Here is a 19,847-nt window from a genome sequence, read left to right on the forward strand (position 1 = left end):
GATGGAATAAGAACCCTTCGGTCACATCCAGCCCTCCTCCCCTTGAGCAAGGCTGGGTCATTCCCTACAAACACATTCCCAAGTGCTTAGTACAGTCTAGTTTTAAAGGACTCCCCCCATTTCCCTCAGGAGACTGCCGCCCACCCTAACTGTCTGTCAATGGACCTTCCGACGCCGCAAGGCACTCCCCTGGTGCAGCACTGTTTCTTCTCTCTCTCTCACCTTGGAAAAGAGGGACAGTCCCTCCCCCCCTTCCTGTTCCTCGGCCATGATTGACATCAGCTGCTGCCGTTCCAAGACAATGTGCATGGCCGTGTCTCCGTCCTCGTCCTCGGCGTTGACATCGCTGCCTTCGCGTACCAGCAGCTGCACCAAGTCCATGTGCCCCTGGGTGACTGCCAGGTGCAGGGGAGTCTGGTTCCGGCTGTTCCTGAGGTTGACATCACAGCGACCCTTAAAGGAGAGAAAAACACTCAGCGGAGAAACAGCAGCAGAGTCCCAGGACCGCCCCTGTTGAACACTAGTTGCCTGGCACAGGGAGAAAATCTGGTTTATCAATTCCATCCCCATGCAAATGCAGTGTAGGGGGGACCCAAACGGATCCTACTCTTCATCCTGGCCCCAAGGTCCAGAAAGCCTCGACAGTCAGGTGATGCAGTGGTTACTGCAAGGGAACAAGTGCATGGGACTCTTCTCCTGGCTGGTAACGATCTGGAGGTGACAGCTAGTAAATTACTTGACACCGGCCAACTGAAGGCCTGGAACAAGTCCAGACAGTCACAGACCAGCTCCTAAACTCTACAAAGCAAGACTGAGTCCTTGTGTCTTTTGCTTCAGTTTCCCTCAAGCACTCAGACCGCTCTAATGCCAGGAGACAGGATGCAGCAAACACGCAGCTAGCCTCTCCTGAAAGGATACCCTGTTAGAAGGCTCAACAGTCATTTTGCCAGCACTTGGTCTGCAGAGGACAGCGCTGGTGAGGAATCAGAATGCACTTCAAATTGAAACTGGCTTACCAGCGGGGACTACACCAGACCTAATAAAATCACCCTAATACTTTGCATTACACAGTGTCCCCTAGAGATCTCTGTGGCAACAAATATTGATTCATAAAGTCACTGAATCCCTATGAGGCAGAGGTACCCATCATTGCAGAGGTGGAGGAACAGAGGCACAAGCACAAGAAATCAGAGTCTGAAACAAAACCCAGGAGTCCTGAACTCCAGCCACCACTTTCTCCAAAGCTAGAACTAGATCCCAGGGTTGAAACCCTGCCCCCACCAAAGTCAACGGCAAAACTCCAATTTACTTCCCGACTTCCGGTCCCCTACTTTCACCACTAGAGAATACTGTCCCGAGGGGCAGGAATAGCACCTTGGAGTCAGGGCTCCTAGTCCCCTTTGATCCAAGCTGCAATACTTTACTCCTAGCCAGAACTTGCAGCAGTTGCCCTAGTGATTCCTAGTCCCTCTGCTCTACGCTCTGGACATGGCTCCCTTCCTTTTAGACTCACACCCAGAGAACTGGCGATGACCCGAAACATGAACTTGCCACTTCTCATGCAAGTTATTTACCTCTCTGATTAAAATTTCTGCTACTTCTATGTGGTTATTGAGGGCAGCAAGATGCAGGGCGGTGAAGCCATCTTCCTTTTTAGCATCAACCAACTGCCGGGCTCGTGCCAGAATCTTCTTTATGGCTCTGGGAGGTTAAAGAGATTAAAGCAGAGACCAGAGAGTTATTTGTCAGCAGGAGACTGATGCACAAGCGACAGGCCTGCCTCCTCTGTTGAGCAGCAATTAATGTTCCTAATGTTATAACAGGCAGCGTCATGAGCCAGGACAGTGATCCAGAGAGCTCCATCCATCTTGCAGATTTAATCAGTAAAGTCAAACAAAAGCCCTCTGTTTTCTTTTAATAAAGCAGGATAAACTCACAATGTCAATAATGAGCTGGATGTATCCCCAGACCAGTCTGACGGAGGATACACACAGGGCGGATCTGACCCATTTTTTTCCAGTTGTTGTCTGCCATGTCCCACCCCTAATAGCTGAATGGTCCAGGCACAGGACTGGGGCAGACAGTCAAAGGAGATCCGTGATCGGAAGCCATGGGAGGAAGAAGTGGGTGGGGAGGTCTGAGACATGGAAAGAAGGAAGCTGCTCCAAGTGAAGGCACAATGAGAGGAGAGGGGCAAAGGAAACATTGGGGGCTGCTTGACAATTTTCCATCAAGACTCCCCCCCTCCAAACGGAAAACTGGGTTTTTGACAAAAGAGGAATTTTCTCTGTGGTATAAAACTGTTGTAAAGAATCCCACCCCTCACGCTGACACTATTACACTGGCACAAGTTTCTAGTGTAGACATGGCCTCAGTTTTTATAGATACACAGAACCATGAGTTATAATGGATTTATGGTGGCAGCTTTACCTAGGCAGTCACAACTGTTGTCAGAGCTGTACCGGTGTGGTGCTCTGCTCTCTTTAATGTTGATATTACTTAGCTGCGTGCGTGTGTTTCCTTTGTGTGCTGCCCCAGCTCTGCGCAGATAGCTGACCCAGCAGACCCGATGAGAACCCCCAATAACCACAAAGTTTAGTAAGGTACGAAGGCACGTCGGCCAGGTTTATTGTCGAAAAAAGTACAGCCTCCGGCTCCCCGGCAAACGTAGTCCAAGGTGCTGCTGCGATACAGCTAGCCAGTACATATGTACTCCCTGACAATGGACTCAGCTTAGTCAGTGGCGGGATTTCCACTGCCCCCTAGGCTGGACAAAAGGCACCTCCCCAGGAATGCATTCTTATACACAGATACAAACAAGTTACACATTACACCTGACGTATTGAGGTGCAACCTTTTTACGTATTAAGGCACCGCCTTCTACTTTGTACATATTGGTTCGAACAAAACAACTTTATCCATCATTTTACCCTTTTGCCCCTGTCATTGGGATGGGTCGGCCTGTCCTTTCGTTATCTATGGAATGTTTCAGTATAATATGTTCTAATACTGTGTTTATCCTTTAATATGCTAGGTGAATATGTATTTCTGTAGCATCAGCCCTTTTCCTTGCCAGCTTCTGTGAACCGGGCCGGCCTCTGGCTCACAGCTTAACTTTGCTTTATGTTAGCAAAGTCTTGTTTGTTACTTCAGTTCAGGCCTCTGGCCTCATACTGGGCCTTTATCAGGGCCTGCACTTACTACAACAACTAGATACACACACTCACTCCATAGACTTCTCCAACGCTTTAAATACAAGTCTCAGACATGTAGCCGGGAAGTTTGCGAGGGGGACAGCCTATCTGCAGGTATTGGTCAGGAAAGCGAGCTATTTGTACTTTCACAGATCTCATAATCCTTGAAGAGGCTTCAGACCTCTGCCAGAAATCGCATCTGTATGTGGGTCGCCTTCCAGCGCTCAGAAACAGAGGCTGTTCAGTGCTCACAAGGCAGCAGAGAAGAAATGAACAAATGAATGAAACGTTTCACGGTCACTTCTCCTGAAAGGAGATTAGATTTTAGGAATGTTCATTGCTCTCTGGGAGCAGAGGGATGGGGCTATTCTCAGCTAGTGCTTAGGAAATTGCTTTTTGGAATATTAAGCACCTATTTCTGATTCCACTGAAAAGACGACTCGGCGGCTCTCTGCAAAGCTAAATGCACAGGCATATTGTAGGAGAGAAGGTGCAGAGGGGCAGAAAGGCGACTGCTTAAGACACTGCTCTGTGCTTGCACTGCTGATAATCACCGATCCTTGGTGTAATGATTGTGGTGATCTCAACCTCATCCTCCCTGACTGAGGAGCCATTTCTGCAGAGAATTAATACACTGATACAGGACCATGGGGGTTAGAGACAGGAAAAGGATCTGAGAGGCCAAGTCCACCTCCTTTTGCAAGGGCAGGATCTGTCCCCTAACAGGACAATATCAGATACTTCAAACTGTTTATGGAGAAGCACCTAGTTCACTCCCAAGGAGAGGGGATTTCCTCTGGGAATTGGCAAAGGGGTGGCGCAAGCAAAGGCAGCCAGGGAACCAAGTTCTGCTGGGAGGGGCATTTCTGCTCTGTATATTACCATGTCCTCAGCCTCACCCCTTTCCTCAAAAGGCTTTTTTTCATCCCCTTTCCCCTGCCTCGTAGAGAGGCTGCTGCTCTCCCATGCCCCTTTCACCAACCGCGGGTCACTGTGTCCGATTCATCGCCAACAGAGCAGGGAATTCACAGCTCAGACTCAGGCTCTGCTCCCTGTTAGGATTACCCAGTATCTCCTCAGCCCATCCCATGGGTTTCCCAGCAATGCACACCGCAGCCTGATCAACAGAGTGACACGCTAAGAGCTCCCTCTGTCACTTACAGCTTGTTGCCCTTCAGTGCCGCATGGTGCAGCAGGTTGAAGCCTTGGCGATTCTGGACCGTGAAATCGATGTTCGGTACCTCAGTGAGGATCTCGATGACGCTTTTCAAATCGGCAGTGATGGCATAGTGCAGGGGGGTGTCATCAAACGAATCCTGCAGGGAGCCACAGCAGAGCACAGGTGACATCAGAGAGGCTCCCCTCCAACAAACCATCCCCGAGGGGCTGGCTGAGACAAGGATACAGGGCCTCTGGTTTGAATCCAGCGCAGGCCAAACAACCGTGAGTCACCACCACCTGATGGCGGTTCGATGGCCTACATGAAATGAATGTGCTGGGCCTCAGCCCAGCTCCGAGTAGACAAGCATGCACATTACCGAAAGAGCCACCCCTGCCACTGGACAGCCTTGAGGCTGGCAACCTTGCTGACAGCCTCAGCAGGAAAGCCAAAGTCTGAATGGGTCTGCTGGAGAGTGGGGTCCCTCCTTTCACCCCTAGGAGGACTCCTTATGAGTCGAGGCTGAGGCACACTGACAGGGGAGACGGACATGCTTGTGTAGCCAGAGCCTAGACCATGGGGAACAGACAGAGGCCTTTAGTTTCCTGGGCTGCCAATCTCCTAATTTCACACACCCCAGAAGAAAAACTAGTTCATTGGTCTCTAAAGGCTAGTTACAGACCAGTCCAGTAGCCCTAGAAATGGGACAGGCCCAGTGACTTCACTGCTGCTCTCCCAAGTTCCTTTTTACCAGATTGAAAAATAAAATCTCACCAGCCCCTGATATCAGGAACAGGAAGAGCATTGTTGGAGCCTTCAAATATAACGCAGTTAACGGGTCACCGCTTGCTGGAACAGCAGAAGGTGCTACTGGACTGGGTTAAAGGCAGTGATGCAAGAAGGCTGGTCCAGTCCGATCCGCCGTGTCAGTAAGATATGTATAGCTGGTATGCCACACCGGAAAAACACAGGAGGAGAACATGGGGCCGCCCTCCCCCAGCGCGGCTGTTCACCCCCAGCTCTTCCATGCAGCTGTGTCTAGTGTCTCCTGTCTGGGGTCTGTAGGCAGCCCTGTCAGAAGACAGGGCTGGGGGCAGTACTGGTACAGCCGTGCCAGAAGAGCTGCTGCTGTGGGGCCACCCAGCAGCCCCACGTTCTGCTTCTTTCGCTGCTGCGGTTCCTGGGAGAGCCTCGCGGTTCAGAGCTCTCCCAGGAACCGCAGCGGCAAAAGGAGCAGAACCCCACGCCAGCAGCTCCTCCAGCGCGGCTGTACCTCCCCAGCCCCAGCTCTGGCGGGGCTGCTGAACAAAACCCAGACAGGACTCAGGAGATGCAGCTGCATGGGGGGGCTGGAGACGGGGCTGGAGACGGTACAGCTGCGCTGGAGGAGCTGCACGTTCTGCTCCTTTCGCCACTGCAGTGCGGCTCAGAAGTCTCTGGTGCAGCAGGAGGAGGACAGAGCCCCCCACCCCCTAAGGTTGGATCCCGGGGCGTGGGGGGAGCGCAGGGCCCCGGGCGGAGGTCACATGCCCATCCCCCCGACCCTTTAGCTGCTGTAGTGTACCGTTAAGAAATGAATTCTACTTGCACCACTAGTTAAAGGGGCATTGGCAGAGCTGGGGGGAGAGAGACAGAGAGACAGTGTGTGAGGGAGGCATGGGGAGGGAGGGACCCAGAATTAGAATATCAAGGTGGCTGCGAGTTCTAGGCAGAAGCCAGCTCAGCACCAGAGGACACTGCCAAGCTTTCAGGATCGACTTTCACCCCAAACAGTTAAACAGCACAAATATCATCAGTGATACGAGGTGTGAAAATAACCTACCGGGAGGTTGACGTCACAGTTGTGCTCACAAAGGATCTGCACGATCTCCGTGAATCCTTTGTTGACTGCGACATATAAGGCTGTGCACTTGGCATTGTTCAACAGGTCTGCATTGGCTCCGTGACTGACAAGCACACGGACAACCTCAGCTTGATTTCTGGTTTAGAAAAAAAAAAGATTGGACGCCATGATCAAAAGATGTAGATGGAGAGAGAATCTACAACTATTAGACATGCAACATCATGAATATCTTGGTTCCTGCATCCTTTTCTTGTCACATAAAAATAAACCCTAACTGGAGCACCAGGTTTTGCTCTCTGTTGGCGTAATGTAAATCTGGAGTAACCCCTGTTGACTTCGATGGAGTTCTCTGGATTTACACCAGGGTAATAGAGAACAGAATTCAGCCTCCTGTCTCTCTAGGCTGTACATAGCCATTCAAAAAAGGGACTCAAAATTCAGTCGCCTTCTCTTCCTTTCACATACCCAAACCGCGGTCACCCCCGTTTTCTCCCAAGGTGTTCGTACCATCGAGAATTCACCTTCCCGTGGAGACTGGGGCCTCGTGAAAACCAACCCCTGGAGTCTGAGGCCACATCCTCAGCTAGCGTATATCAGTGCAGCTCCATGGTTGGAGGCTTTTCCCCTCTCTGCGGTGCTGGTTCAAACCTAGCTATGCTGATTTGCACCAGCTGAGCATCTGGCCCTTGGCACAGAGCATCAGCCAGGTTACACTTGTACGCAGGGAGAAAAAGTTCCTACCCGAAAGCTGCATAATGGAGAGCAGCGTCCCCCTCTTCATCCTTCAGGTCGACGTTGGCATTAGCCTGCAGTAAGATCTTCACAACCTCCACCCGGCCCAGGTGAGCAGCTACTTGCAGCGCGGTTCTGCCCTGATTCTTTATATCAACCTGCAATAATGGAAGGATCCAGGCACATAATGGTTTAGGAAAGGTCTCAGTGTGCACTCAGGCACTGTCCCTGCTCCGAGACTCTGTATCACTTGAAGGGAAAGAGAGATGATTACTTGTACTCCACAGCACCCAGAAGCTCCAAGCAGGATCTGACCCCATTGTGCTGGGCATAGGCCATGGAGCTGAAGGGGTGCGGGGAGGCACCTGGCCCACAGCCTGATCACTTTTAAGCACCCATGGGCTGTTTAACTATAGGCAAGCTAGGCAGCTGTCTAAGACGGCAGGGCCAAATATATGCAGGTGGCACTGCGACCTGGTGCTTGGCCCCAACACTTCTATCATAACGGCCGAACTATCATATATAATAAATGGGAGAAAGGGGAAGTTGAGAGTAACGAATATAAATCAGGAATTAGGAATTGCAGAAAATTGATAAAGGAAGCAAAGGGACACAAGGAAACGACTTTTTATTTTTTTTAAATATATTAGGAACAAAAAGTATCCTGATAATGGTATTGAATCATTACTAAATGGAAATGGTAGACTCATCAATAATAACGCACAAAAGAGAAGTGTTCAATAAATAGCTCTGTTCTGTATCTGTGGGGGAAAAAGACAGGTGATATAGTCTCACCATATAACAACACTCTTTCCATTCCACTAGTCTATCTGGAGGATGTTAAACAGAAGCTACTAAAGTCAGACATTTTTAAATCAGCAGGTCCAGATAACTTGCATCCAAGAGTTTTAAAAGAGCTGCCTGTGGAGCTTACTGGATCGTTAATGTTGATTTTCAATACGTTTTAGAGCACTGGGGAAGTTCCAGAAGATTGGAAGAAAGCTAATGTGCCAATTTTTAAAACGGGTAAACGGGATGACCTGGGTAATTATAGGCCTGTCAGCTTGACATTGATTCTGGGCTGATATGGGACTTACTTAATATGAATTAAATAAGGATAATGTAATAAAAGCAAATCAACATGGATTTATGGAAAACTGACCCTGTCAAACAAACTTGATATTTTTTGACAAGACTCTGAGTTTGGTTGATAAAGGTAATAGTGTTGACGTAATATACTCGGACTCCTGTAAGGCATTTGACTTGGCACTGCATGACATTTTGATTAAAGAATTAGAATATAAAATTAACTTGGCCCACATTAAATGGATTAAAACCTGGCTAACTGATAGATCTCAAAATGTAATTGTAAACAGGAAATTGTCATCAAGTGGGTGCATTTCCAATGGGGTCCCACAGGGAACGGTTCTTGGCCCTACCCTATTTAACATTTTTATCAATGATTTTATGTTTTCTTCCTGGTCATCATTAAAAGTTTTCAGATGACAAAAATTGGGAGTGTGGTAAATAATGAAGAAGGTAGGTTGCTGCTCCAGAGTGATTTGGAATGGTTACACTGGGGACAAGCAAACAATACACATTTTAATACGGCTAAATGTAAACGAATACATCTACGAACAAACAATGTGGGGCAGACTTACAGGATGAGGGACTCTACCCTGGGAAGCAGGGACTCTGAAAAAGATTTGGGGGTCGTGGTGGATAATCAGCGGAACATGAACTCCCAATGTGATGCTAAAGTCAAAAGAGCAAATGTGATCATGGGATACATAAATGAGGGAATCCCAGGTAGAAGCAGAGCGGTTATTTTACCTCTGTACTTAGCACTGGTGTAACTGCTACTGGAATACTGTGACCAGTTCTGGTGCCCACAATTCAAGACGGATATTGAAAAATTGGAGAGAGTTCAGAGAAGAGCCACAAGAATGATTAAAGGATTAGAAAATAGGCCTTATAGTGACGGTCAAAGAGCTCAATCTATTTATTTTAACAAAGAGAAGATTAAGTGGGTGATTGGATTACGGTCTGTAAGTATCTACATGGATAACAAATATTTAATAATGGGCTCTTCAATCTAGCAGAGAAAGGTCTAACACACTCCAAGGGCTGGAAGTTGAATCTAGACAAATTCAGACTGAAAAGATGACAAAATTTTGACAGTGAGGGTAATTAACCACTGGAACAATTTCCCAAGCGGTGTGTGGATTCTCCATCACTGACCATTTTTAAACCGAGATGGGTGTTTTTCTAAAAGTTCTGCTCCAGGAATTATTTTAGGAAGTTCTACGGCTTGTGAGATACAGGAGATCAGACTAGATAATCACAATGATCCCTTCTATCCTTGGAATCTATGAATCAGAAGGCTTGCTGTGTCCCCCAAAAGTCTGATGCCCCCCCGCTCCCCCATTGAGAACCTCTGTTCTAGGATTTAGAAGAGGGGTGGCACACTGAACTTCACTGTATGCAGCAAATCTATGCCTCCCAACACCACTTTAAATGGCACTGCACAGCCCCGGGTGCTGTACCAGGCTAAAATAAAAGGCAATTCCTGCCCCAGCTAACATATTAACTCATTCCAGACCCCAATGGTGAAAGGGAACTTCCTGCCAAAAAGGCAGCGGTGCGAGCGTAAACCTAGATGCTATGTCAGGAACTCCTGGGTGTCTAATCCCGCATCTCATGCCAAATCCCACAGGGACCAGGGGTGATTCTTAATTTCTCTGCCAAAAGCTACAGTAGCCAGCAATACCTCCCTGGCAGGGGGGGAAGGAGATCAGTTGATGTTCGCACTGGGCTTTGAAGGAGGCAAACATGATATAAGCACCAAGTATTCTCAGTCACTCAGACTTACACACCGGGCTGCTGAGAGATTTAAGGATCAAGGAGTTGAAGACCAAAGATCCTGTAGAAGGCCAAGACAGGAGGGCAGGGACACAAATGAAATCAATGAAGGGCTAAGGGGAAAGAGCGAGGGATCTGGCAAAGACTTCATGGCTTGGCAAGTCACATCGAGTTTTTCTGCAGCTGACTCTATGCAAAGCAGCAGTTTGTGCAGGTTTCCTTCTTGGGCTTAGACAGGACAGTGATACTGGTAATGACACACTGGATGCCAATGCATCCCCCTTACGTAAAGGGCGTAACATTGGTATCTGCCCCATTGGTAGCCCCTTGGCAGGCAGTTCATCTCACCCTGCCGAGCGAGCCCTTGAATCCGCCTGCCTCTCGCTATTTATAATTGTCTAGTAGAAAGAACCAATCCTTCTCTGAGGTCAGGATGCAGCAGGACTATTCCTGACCCTTGGCACTTTCCCATTTCAGATTAGACCCTGTCACCAGTGCCTGGCTATTACTTTTACACCGGTGCCTGGCTATATTCCTTCCCTCCCACATCCACTAACTTCGCATGTAATGAACTGGAACAATTATCTGGCAGCAAACCATGAAGTCAGACCTTAGATCTCAGCTTCATTATAGTCCTCAGAACAGATCCTGGTGTCTGCTAACGTCCCATCAATCTGCTCCTGCTTGCCACACAGTCATGGCCTCCACAGGATGTATGTTCCTTTCCCAGCTGCTTCCAAGGACACCGTGCGAAGGCATTCTGCTCTCTAGTTCTCTGGCTTGTGACAGATGCATTTACTCACGCACAAACCTGCAGCTGTTAAGGCGATAGCTAGAATCTTGGACAATCTGCCAGTGTTTGAATAGGTGGCTACCTAGGCCAACCAGACCAACTCTACTGGAGAGGCATCTGTAGGCAAACTCTTCTCTTTATTGGCAATGCATTAGGATGAGGGCCACATCACCACACGTGCCTAGTACAGGTGCACTGAGAATGCAAACAACTGGTACATAGTAATATGGGTGAGCTCTTGTACAGCACCCTTCATCAACAGATCTCGCTATTCCCATTCTACAGAGATGGGGGTACTGAGAAACTAAATGACTTGCCCAAGGTCACAGAGGAAGGTGATGGTGGGAATAGAACCCGAGGATTATGAGTCCCAGTCCAGTGCCCTGACCACTAGACCATGCTGCTTCCGTAGAATGGTTTCTGTGTTCATGTAATTTATTCTGGGATTGGCTCCACTGGTCTGATCCCTACTCAGTCCCAATGCAGCAGAACATAGCAGGTAGCCAGGGGCTGCACCTCCAGCCATGCTGCCTGGCTCCTGGGAAGATTCAAGCAAAGCAGGCCTGTCACTGAAATACGCGTTGTTTGAGTTGGTTACCATTAGAAACCGGGCATGTCAGGCTGCCTACGTGAATTCTAAAGAGTGGATAAAAGAAAGGAGAGGGCAGTGTTCAAGCTGGTGGGTCTGTTAGGATCGAGCTTGCATGTACTTCAGTGCGTAAGGGAGACTTCCCAGGCTAGATCAGTGGGATTTCCTGCCCATCCCTAACCCAGGCAGAAAGTGCCCTGCTATGACATGGCAGTTATCTTGGCTAATTCCTGGGACAATGCCTCAACGCCCTCCATTGGATCTCAAAGCAACACTCACACACCAGGGAATTCAGCCTCCCACCCCCTGCTGTGAAGCAGTGAGTTTTGGGATCTCCCGTTTGGCAGGGGAGGAAATCTAGGCACACAAAAGGCATCTAAGATACCACAGCAACTCAGCTCTCGACATCTAGTCCCCTGCTCTAACCACTGGACAATGCTTCCTCTCGAGCTACAACAGCACAGGGAAATTCTGCATGCTGGAGTCCCACAGCCCTGCCAGGGGGAGCAGAGGACCTCTTGAAGCAGAGACAAGCTCTAGGACTATCAGTTAAAGCAAAAAAACAGTCACCAGCTGTTAATTCCTTACAGTAGGTGTTAGCAGCCCCCTCCCCCCCCATTTGCTTTACACATTGACGACAAAAGACACATCAACCTTGGAGGGTTTCTCTGAGCCTTGCCTTGTCTGGGTACTTTTGAACCAGGTCCTGGACTTTAACAGCATTGCCATGCGCTGCCTCAATGACCAAGCGCCCTGGATGATCCAACTCCATCTTCTGGCACAGCAGCTTCTCTAGGATGGAGATCAAAGTGCCTGTGTGGGGATGAGAAACAGCCCCAGGTTACATGGTGGCAATGAGCACCTGTGTGTGTAACCACATGGACCCAGTATGGACCTTCGTCCCTCTATAGTGACCAGTCCATATAAAGAGCTTTATGAACTGGTTACTTTACTCCCTCCAGCTAACAGGCATAGTGCTTTAGCTCAAGCTACAGAGGCTGATACGTCTAAATCCAGAGCTCCCATGTTCAGTGCCTGCGGAAGACCTCTCCCTAAGGGTCATTACATGTGGGCAAGCAATAACATGAATGCCCAGCTGTAGGGAAGGCGGGAGTTGGAAGACAATAAAAGGCTCATATCCTGCAGGAGAAAGGAAAAGCCTCACCACGGGGTTTCAGATTTGGTTTCCACTCCCTGCACTTCCCTGGTGTTCCACTTGTTATTTCACTTGTACAGTCAATCTATACTCCAAGACAAATCAACAAGACTTCCCCTTTCTCAAACATATGGCCAGGCTACAGAACTTTTATGAACAGATTTGCAAAACAGAAACCACCACCAAACCCCCGTTTCGCTGCCAGCGTGAGCTGGGCATAGTAATTCTCTGTACCCCCACAGCACCTTGCATGGAAGGATCTGATGGCACATAAAAACATTAATGAATTAAAAACATTCCCACCCCCTGCAAAGTAGGGAAGTATCATTATACTCATGCTATGGACTGGGAAACTGAGGCACATGAGGTTATGCCATTTACCCGCTGCCAAAATAGCAAGCCTACGAAACAGACAGGAAAAGAACCCAGGAGTCCTAAATCCTAGTCCTGTGGCTTAACCTTGAGGCCATTGGTGTTCCCCTGATTTGGTTAAAATGGATTTTTGGGACTCTGCTTGGAGAAGGGTGATGTAGCCATTCGCCAGTTAACATCTGACACGTTGTGAAGAGAAATACTATCATTACCCTAGGAAGATACAGTGGTTATTTTTCAGTCCTGACCAGAACTGGACCACATCTCCCCCCCTGCTCTCTCACTTTTGGATTCCTTGGTGTTCTCCGTTGTCATGAGGTTTGCATCCTCATCTCTCTGGTAGGCCGTGAGACAAGCTGGGTTAAAGGTCCAGGATTGCCCTCCGACAGACACTCTCAAGTCTCCATCCCCAAACACCTTAATCACCTTGCCAATGTGCCCTAGAGTCTGCAACGGGAAGAGATTTTTTTTATTTTTAAAAAGGAAAGCAACACATTTCCTGCTTTTCAAAACCAAGGTAATGCATCCCAGGCAGCATTCCTAGCGTGTGAAGAGAAGCATTCAATGAGACACCACAGATGACAACTCCCACTTCAAGAATACACAAGTGTTCTCAACAGCTTCTTATTTGGTTGTATACAAAACTGATGTCTTTTCACATACAAGGGGAAGAGGGTCTCCAAGATACAGTACAAACATCTGGAGAGGAAGCCAGTGAAACAACAAAGCATGGTTACAGAACCGTAAGAGGCAGACAAAGCTGGCGGTCTCTGCTGTGCATTTTGCTGCTTATGGAGCACCCTGTATTCTGCGCTTTAACCCCATGAGTCTGATCAGAGGAGAGTTTTCCATTTGCAACGGTTCGTCCCTCACCCTTGAGAATTAGAGAAGAAATAGGAGGGAGACCTTAAATTTGTTTGCTTAGAATTTCAGCAGAATTTCATTTTAAACTCACTGGTAGCCATCTCCTTTGGCCAGTGTCCCTCCCTCCCCCACTCACCCTCTGCCCTCATTTTCTGAATGCAGCTGTGGAGCGGCATTGCTGAGGACCAGACTCATTAAGCAACATTATTGCCGAAAGCCATTAACATGCCCACGTGTCTCCATGCACTGACCAATAGGGGGTGCTAAAGAGCAAGGAGGCTCGCATATCCAGCGGCTAACGTTTTTCTTAATGGATTAGACATTGCAAGTTACTGGACTGTCTTGGAACTGGAGCGCACTCACAGGTGCCATTTCATCTGTCCACTCCCCATGACCAGCTTGGAATCGCTTCACTGTTTCCATATCATCTATCACACGGACAACATCATCAACCCAAAAGGTGTTGAGCTAAAAGAAAAAGAAAGTCATATGCTTTTAGGGGATGAAACAAACAAAAAACAAGGCATTAAAAAAAGGAAAAAAAGATAACCCATAACAAAACAATTCCATAAAGCACTAACCTTTGCAAAAACATCAGTCATGTTATTTAAAAAAAGCCATGTGCAGGAGTAGGCAGGGCAAATGGTTTGAGGGCAGCACAATTTTCTTTTGCAGCCACTCACATGATTTTATGCGTATGAATATCAGCTGGGATTGCACAGGGATTTTCCCAGGTCTGCCCCCTTTCCATGTCAGATGCAGCACTTAGAGTTCAATGATACAGTTAACTCTGTTACTGGTATTAACTTTGTTTGCTATTTCCACCAGAAGTCAGAGATCATCCATTTCCTTCCTTTGCCAGATGCTCCTGCTCTATGGAAAGGGAGCATATTTGTCCATCTATGCCAGTCATCCACATAACCAAGTGTATGTTTAAACCCATCCACGTTCCAATACCCAGATCACTTTAGGGAAGGCTGGCAACCTCAACTTTATAAAGCAGGGCCCCAAGACGGGAGGAGTTGGACAAAAAAGACTTGTATCTGTCAGAGCGTTCAGGCAGAGATGGGAAGGGAAGCCAGAAGTGACCGAAGAACGTGGCAAGAAAGCGTGTGAAGCCAAGAGAGCAAGAGGAAAGAAAAGGTTAGTTCCAGTTTGTCAGGTGCTTTGAGGATGACAGGTGCTTGCTAAGGGTTAGGTGTTATTGCCGGAAGCCAGGAAGAGCTAAAGATCAGCAGCCTAGACAAGACACACAGGCACAGCAAACGTGTGGGGAAACAACTGAAGGAGACGACCAGAAGGAATTGCCGAAGACGAGCGAGAGGTTAACATGCCTGCGTAGCATTCAGACAGGTGCAAGGAAGCAGGAGCCCCCATGTGGCTGCACTGTTCATACAGGGCCTCCCTTGGAGGGTGAGGCTCACCAGCTTCTCCTGGGCTGTGTGTGTCCAGCAGGGGGTTCGTTCTAATTTAAAAGAAACCCCCCAGTAGCTTCCCTAACGGTGATCACTGGGACTTGTCTGCTTACAGCCACCTCCCCACTTCTCAGGCCCACAAAGGGCCCTCGGATTCCTGACAAGCAGAGTGCTGCATGGGACGAACACAGAGTTAAATAACTGCCCCCAGACAGCACCCCTGGAAATGGAGATGCAATTTAGAGGGGCTACTGCCCCTTTCCCATGAGTAAAAGCTGGTGTGTCCTGACTCATTCACACCAGGGGAAAATTGTGGACAAGGAGAGGCCAGTCATGCCATAATAGCAGTGTAGGCAATGGTATGGCCCAGGAAGGGTGACAAGGGGGGACTTTCCCTAGAAACCAGGGGACACGCAAGCATTTCATACCAGATATCAGAGTCACTGATTAGGTGAAACTGGTCAGATAAACCACATGGTGTTGCTCTTGTTCCCTGATTGGATGAGCAGCGCTAGCGCAAGCATGCACGCAAATATAAAATGTGATTAGTGCGAATTCTCAGGCACACAACTCAAACTCGCTTCTGGCAGACATCTATGCCAGTAAAACACAGAGCCTCAGAGAAAGCAACACAGAAAGCAGCATCAGTGCCACAGAAGCAAGTCAGTTTTGAATCAAGAACTAGCATCAGCAGGCAATTTTTTTTTGCACTGCTCACGCAGACCTTGATTCAGGAAAGCATTAATTACCTTCCTGAACCGGGGCCTACGATCTCATTATTAGAAATCACTAATAAACACAGATAGTCCCATAAGTCTACACTTCACATATGTTGATAAAGAATATCTGCTGGTCCCAAAATCGACAGCCTAATGAGCAGATTCCCATTACCCTGACGAGCACTGGCTAGACCCTTCCTTGACCAACAGCCCCACTGACTTCAGTGGGGCCACTCAAAGAGTCGGGAGTTATCCAACAGGATTAAATCCATCAGCCACTGGCCCCAAATAACACACACGCACAAAAACCCAAGGAGAGGTTAACAGGGGAGGGGGAAATTACTGGTGAGAAAATGGATGGATCAAGGGAAGAGGTTGGATTTAAAGGTGAACTACAAAGGATTTCTTACAAATTGGGCTAATTTCTTTCCTGCTTGATTTTTTTAACCTGACAAGTATCAGGCATGTCACATCTGGTCTTCCCTGATGCTTTTGGTTGTCTCAGAGAAGGTGTATTCACAATAAACCATAAACTGAAAGGGCCAGGAGGAGAGACATCCTCTCTCTAAACCATTAACTGGGCACTGGAGTTAAATATTAAACTAACTACAAACTAACAACTGCACCCCCCCACCCAGGGCTTGAAATATTCTAACTAAAAATTCCCTCCTCCCCATTTGCTCAGCTTTCACTCTTCCACATTATTTCACCAATTGCCCAGTTGCCAGAGTCATCCAAGGGCAAACAAGGCTTGACACAAGCAAGAACAAAACCAGACCAAAACTTTTCTAGGCCTTTCAAAAAAGAAAACAAAAACACTCCACCATGCTCAGACTCAATTCCCCACCCAGTTTTTGCAGATCAGCTTCTCCATGTAGCACTCCAGCTTTTAATCCATTAAAGGCCCGATCACGACCACTGACGTCAAAAGAAATTTGGCTGCCATTAGCTCCTCTAGGAGCAGGATCAAGCATTAGTTATTACGAGATTTTGTCTGTCAACAACTTTTCAGCTTAGTTATTGACAGAGTCCAAATGATTTAGGTAAATACAAACCCTACGTTATTTTTGCCTTTTACCCACAACCTTTTTGTTGGAGAAATCTGTGCAAGTGGTTCGAAGAGCCGCACTGTAAAGGAGGGGAAACCAGCTCTACACTACCTATGCCTCCCTCATCCATGTTAGCATCTTTCTGTAGGGGATGGGCATTAAAAATCACATTCTTCCAATTACCACTTTTCCCTCCTTTTGAACTCCAACTTCTTCTTAGCAGATTCTCTCTAGCATATAGAGCTAGAAATCAAGGATTTCCTTAGCTTTGATGGCTGGAAAGAAATTAAGCCCATCCCCTCCCTCTCTAGTCTAGCAGCGTTTTCTTGGGCACTTGTCCAAGACTAATTATGTCACATCCTAGGGGGCCGCAGTCATTGTGCAGAGCAACAGCTGTGCACAGAATGACAGTTTCCCACATCAGCACTTACCTTAGTCAGAGCTCCTGGGTGGAAAGTCCAGCGGGTTTCGCTGTTGAACTGGACTCTGACATCCCCTCTGTCAGTGATTCTGTGCACAGTCCCTGTCTGGCCAATGAACTTTAAATATGGAAAGAGGAGAAAGAAATATTGATGAGTTAGGATAATTTACACCAGCCAAGCTCGCTGGTTAGCCTAACTATTAATAATAATGTGTATTACCCTAGCATCGAGGAGCTCTAGTCATGGAGCATGGGCAGGCGCTCTACCAACCAAGATACTGTTTGCTAAACAACAGATCTTGTCGAGCTGCGTAGCACCGGCTCATGCAGAGGCATGATTTGAGTTGCCATCTGATGGTATTCATTAGAAAAAAATTGTTCACCCAGACTTCTGATTTCAAGGTTGCTACTTTTATTCATGTACTTTTCTTTTTTTTTTAAGCAAAGTATTGTTTCAGACTTAAACTGGAATCTGTTCTCACCAGGCTTGCATTTAATGCGTCTCACGGACTCAGACTGAGCAGATCTTAGCGCTGAGAGTGTGTACGCATGCAGCTTCTTTCATGCTGATTCTCGCCTCTCCCCTATGGAGCCATCTTTAATCCGTCTTGTAACAGGTGCCTGGATGCAGTGTCCCCACAGTCAGGTCTTCCAGAGCTTTTAATTTATGCAGCAGAGGTCACCAAAAGGTGTTATGGCCCCACAGCAAATGCCTGATGGGACAGTGACATTGCTCAGAGACCTGCATTATCTTCTCTGTGGTCCGATGGTAAATTTACTGAAGGATGACTACTATTTTTGGCGACCTCAGCAACATATTAAATCCCAAATGAATAGATTTGTGGGGGCAGGGAAAAGATGGCTCTCTCCATTAATCAATCAATGAATTTAGCATTCATCATTAAAATGTCCATCATTGGAGGTTTTTAAGAGCAGGTTAGACAGAAGGTAATAGGTTATACACACGCAGTTTCTGGCCATTTCTTAGCCTAAGCAACCAGTAATTTCTCTAAGGGCAGCAGTGAGCAGAAATAACTGTACCTCAGCCATTTTAGGGTTCCAGCCACCATGCCCTTCTTGCATCTCTCGTAAGATGTCCACGTCCAGCAGGCATTTCACTTTGTCACCATGCTGGAAGGGGTGCCTCTCTGCACTCGCTTTCCTCTGCAGCTCAGCAGGTTTTCCTGAACAGAAGAAGAATGACGCCCCCCCACACACAGAAAGTAAAGCATCTGTATTTGTTGCTCCTTTCTAACATCTCAATGAATGATTCCCCCAAATGGGAGATAGGACAGCATTAAGGCCAAAAATCCTGCTCACTTTCCTCAAGCAGGCATGGACATGCACACTGTGGGACAGCAGTCTATGGGATTACTTTGGTGAGCAGGATTTGGTCCTAACTGGATAACACTAGAAGTCAAGAAGGGGGCATCTCCTGCCAAGGCATTTTGATCCCTTATGGAAAGGAATCTATTTGAAAGCTGGCCCCCTAGTGACACCAAACTCCCACATCTGCTTCCACCAATTAACATCTCCCCCACCTACTCTTTGGCAGACACCTGCTCATGGCTGAAGACTGTGTGGGCCTGATCCTACCCCCAGCAAAGCCGGTGGCTATCCTTCCACTGACTTCAAGGGGAGCAGGATTGGTCCCCGAACGCCTGGATTATACACCTCAGTGGGCTTTAAGGGGAGACCTTGAGGCTTCACAACTGACTCTGTGTTGATTCCTTCATTCATTTCCTTAGAGCCTTAGAAGCTGAGATAGGCTGAGGCACGGTGTTGAACTAGACGACATCTGTTACCACAGCTACATTCCTATCTTCCCAGTTAGGGCAGGTATTTGGGTGCTGGATTCTCAAAACCTCCCTCAAGCCACAGTCCCCCTGGCATGCCAGTCCAGCAGGACTATGCAGCTCAGACTCTCCAAACACAGGAGCACTGGCTGCCTTGTTACAGCTTGAAAGGATGAGAAGCCTTGGATTAGCAAGGTGTTCATTACGCTGAACTCTCTCCTCAGGTAACGGACACCCCCCAGAGAGTTTCCTACATTTACACAAGCAACTAATTGGCCTCTACATACCTATCCTGCCAATGGGACTTGGTATCCAAACCAAATGTCCATAGACAAGTACTCTCATATCACAGGAGGACCAGGCTACACGACTAACCTGTTTTTTTGACTCCCGTTATTGTTTAAATGGCATGTGTTACATGGAAACTTTATATATCTAGCTGTTCAATCTTCTCTGTCAAATCAGGATGGGCTTTAGTGAGAGATGCTCAGGCATGTTTGACAATGACCAAGTGTTACGACCGTCCCGTACTCTAAAGTCAACATGCCACGTACCTAGTCTCGGGAGATGCTCTTTGTAGTAAAAGCCGCCAGATGCTTCCACAATGCATTTCAGGTCCACCTTTCCCTTGTGCCCGACTCTGTAAACATTTGTGGTGCCGTCAGACCACGTGACGCTGGCCACGCTGCGGCCAGTCTCCACGTCCCAGCCACGAATATCCACCACTCTCCCAGTTTTACCTTCACCACCTGATTTAAAAAAAAAAAAGAGAAATAAGAACCAGCTAACTTACACTCCCACAGATCCTTAATACTCGCCTGCCACTCAGGTGTTCATTGTCTGACATAACACCAGAGCCACACTGACTAATAATGCTTAGCGT

The 19,847-nt window shown here is 47.7% G+C and overlaps 1 protein-coding gene across 3 annotated transcripts in view; it reads right to left on the reverse strand.

Annotated features, from left to right (window-relative positions):
- The window catches only part of MIB2 (MIB E3 ubiquitin protein ligase 2), a 96,765-nt gene that overhangs the window by 13,383 nt on the left and 63,535 nt on the right, over nt 1-19,847 (reverse strand). For 2 of the 3 annotated variants that reach the window (XM_044996180.1, XM_044996181.1), the window contains exons 5-15: nt 19,519-19,713; nt 18,210-18,352; nt 17,179-17,286; nt 13,928-14,032; nt 12,985-13,147; nt 11,852-11,985; nt 6,938-7,086; nt 6,176-6,332; nt 4,356-4,510; nt 1,575-1,701; nt 223-453 (exon numbers count right to left, since the gene is read on the reverse strand). In XM_044996180.1, the coding sequence (XP_044852115.1) occupies nt 223-453; nt 1,575-1,701; nt 4,356-4,510; nt 6,176-6,332; nt 6,938-7,086; nt 11,852-11,985; nt 12,985-13,147; nt 13,928-14,032; nt 17,179-17,286; nt 18,210-18,352; nt 19,519-19,713 (1,667 nt within the window). The remainder of the gene's footprint in view (nt 1-222; nt 454-1,574; nt 1,702-4,355; nt 4,511-6,175; nt 6,333-6,937; nt 7,087-11,851; nt 11,986-12,984; nt 13,148-13,927; nt 14,033-17,178; nt 17,287-18,209; nt 18,353-19,518; nt 19,714-19,847) is intronic. The other variant, XM_044996182.1, reaches the window with a different exon arrangement.

This window comes from Mauremys mutica, chromosome 21 (genome assembly GCF_020497125.1).
Source record: "Mauremys mutica isolate MM-2020 ecotype Southern chromosome 21, ASM2049712v1, whole genome shotgun sequence".
In the NCBI taxonomy this organism is placed as follows: domain Eukaryota; kingdom Metazoa; phylum Chordata; order Testudines; family Geoemydidae; genus Mauremys; species Mauremys mutica.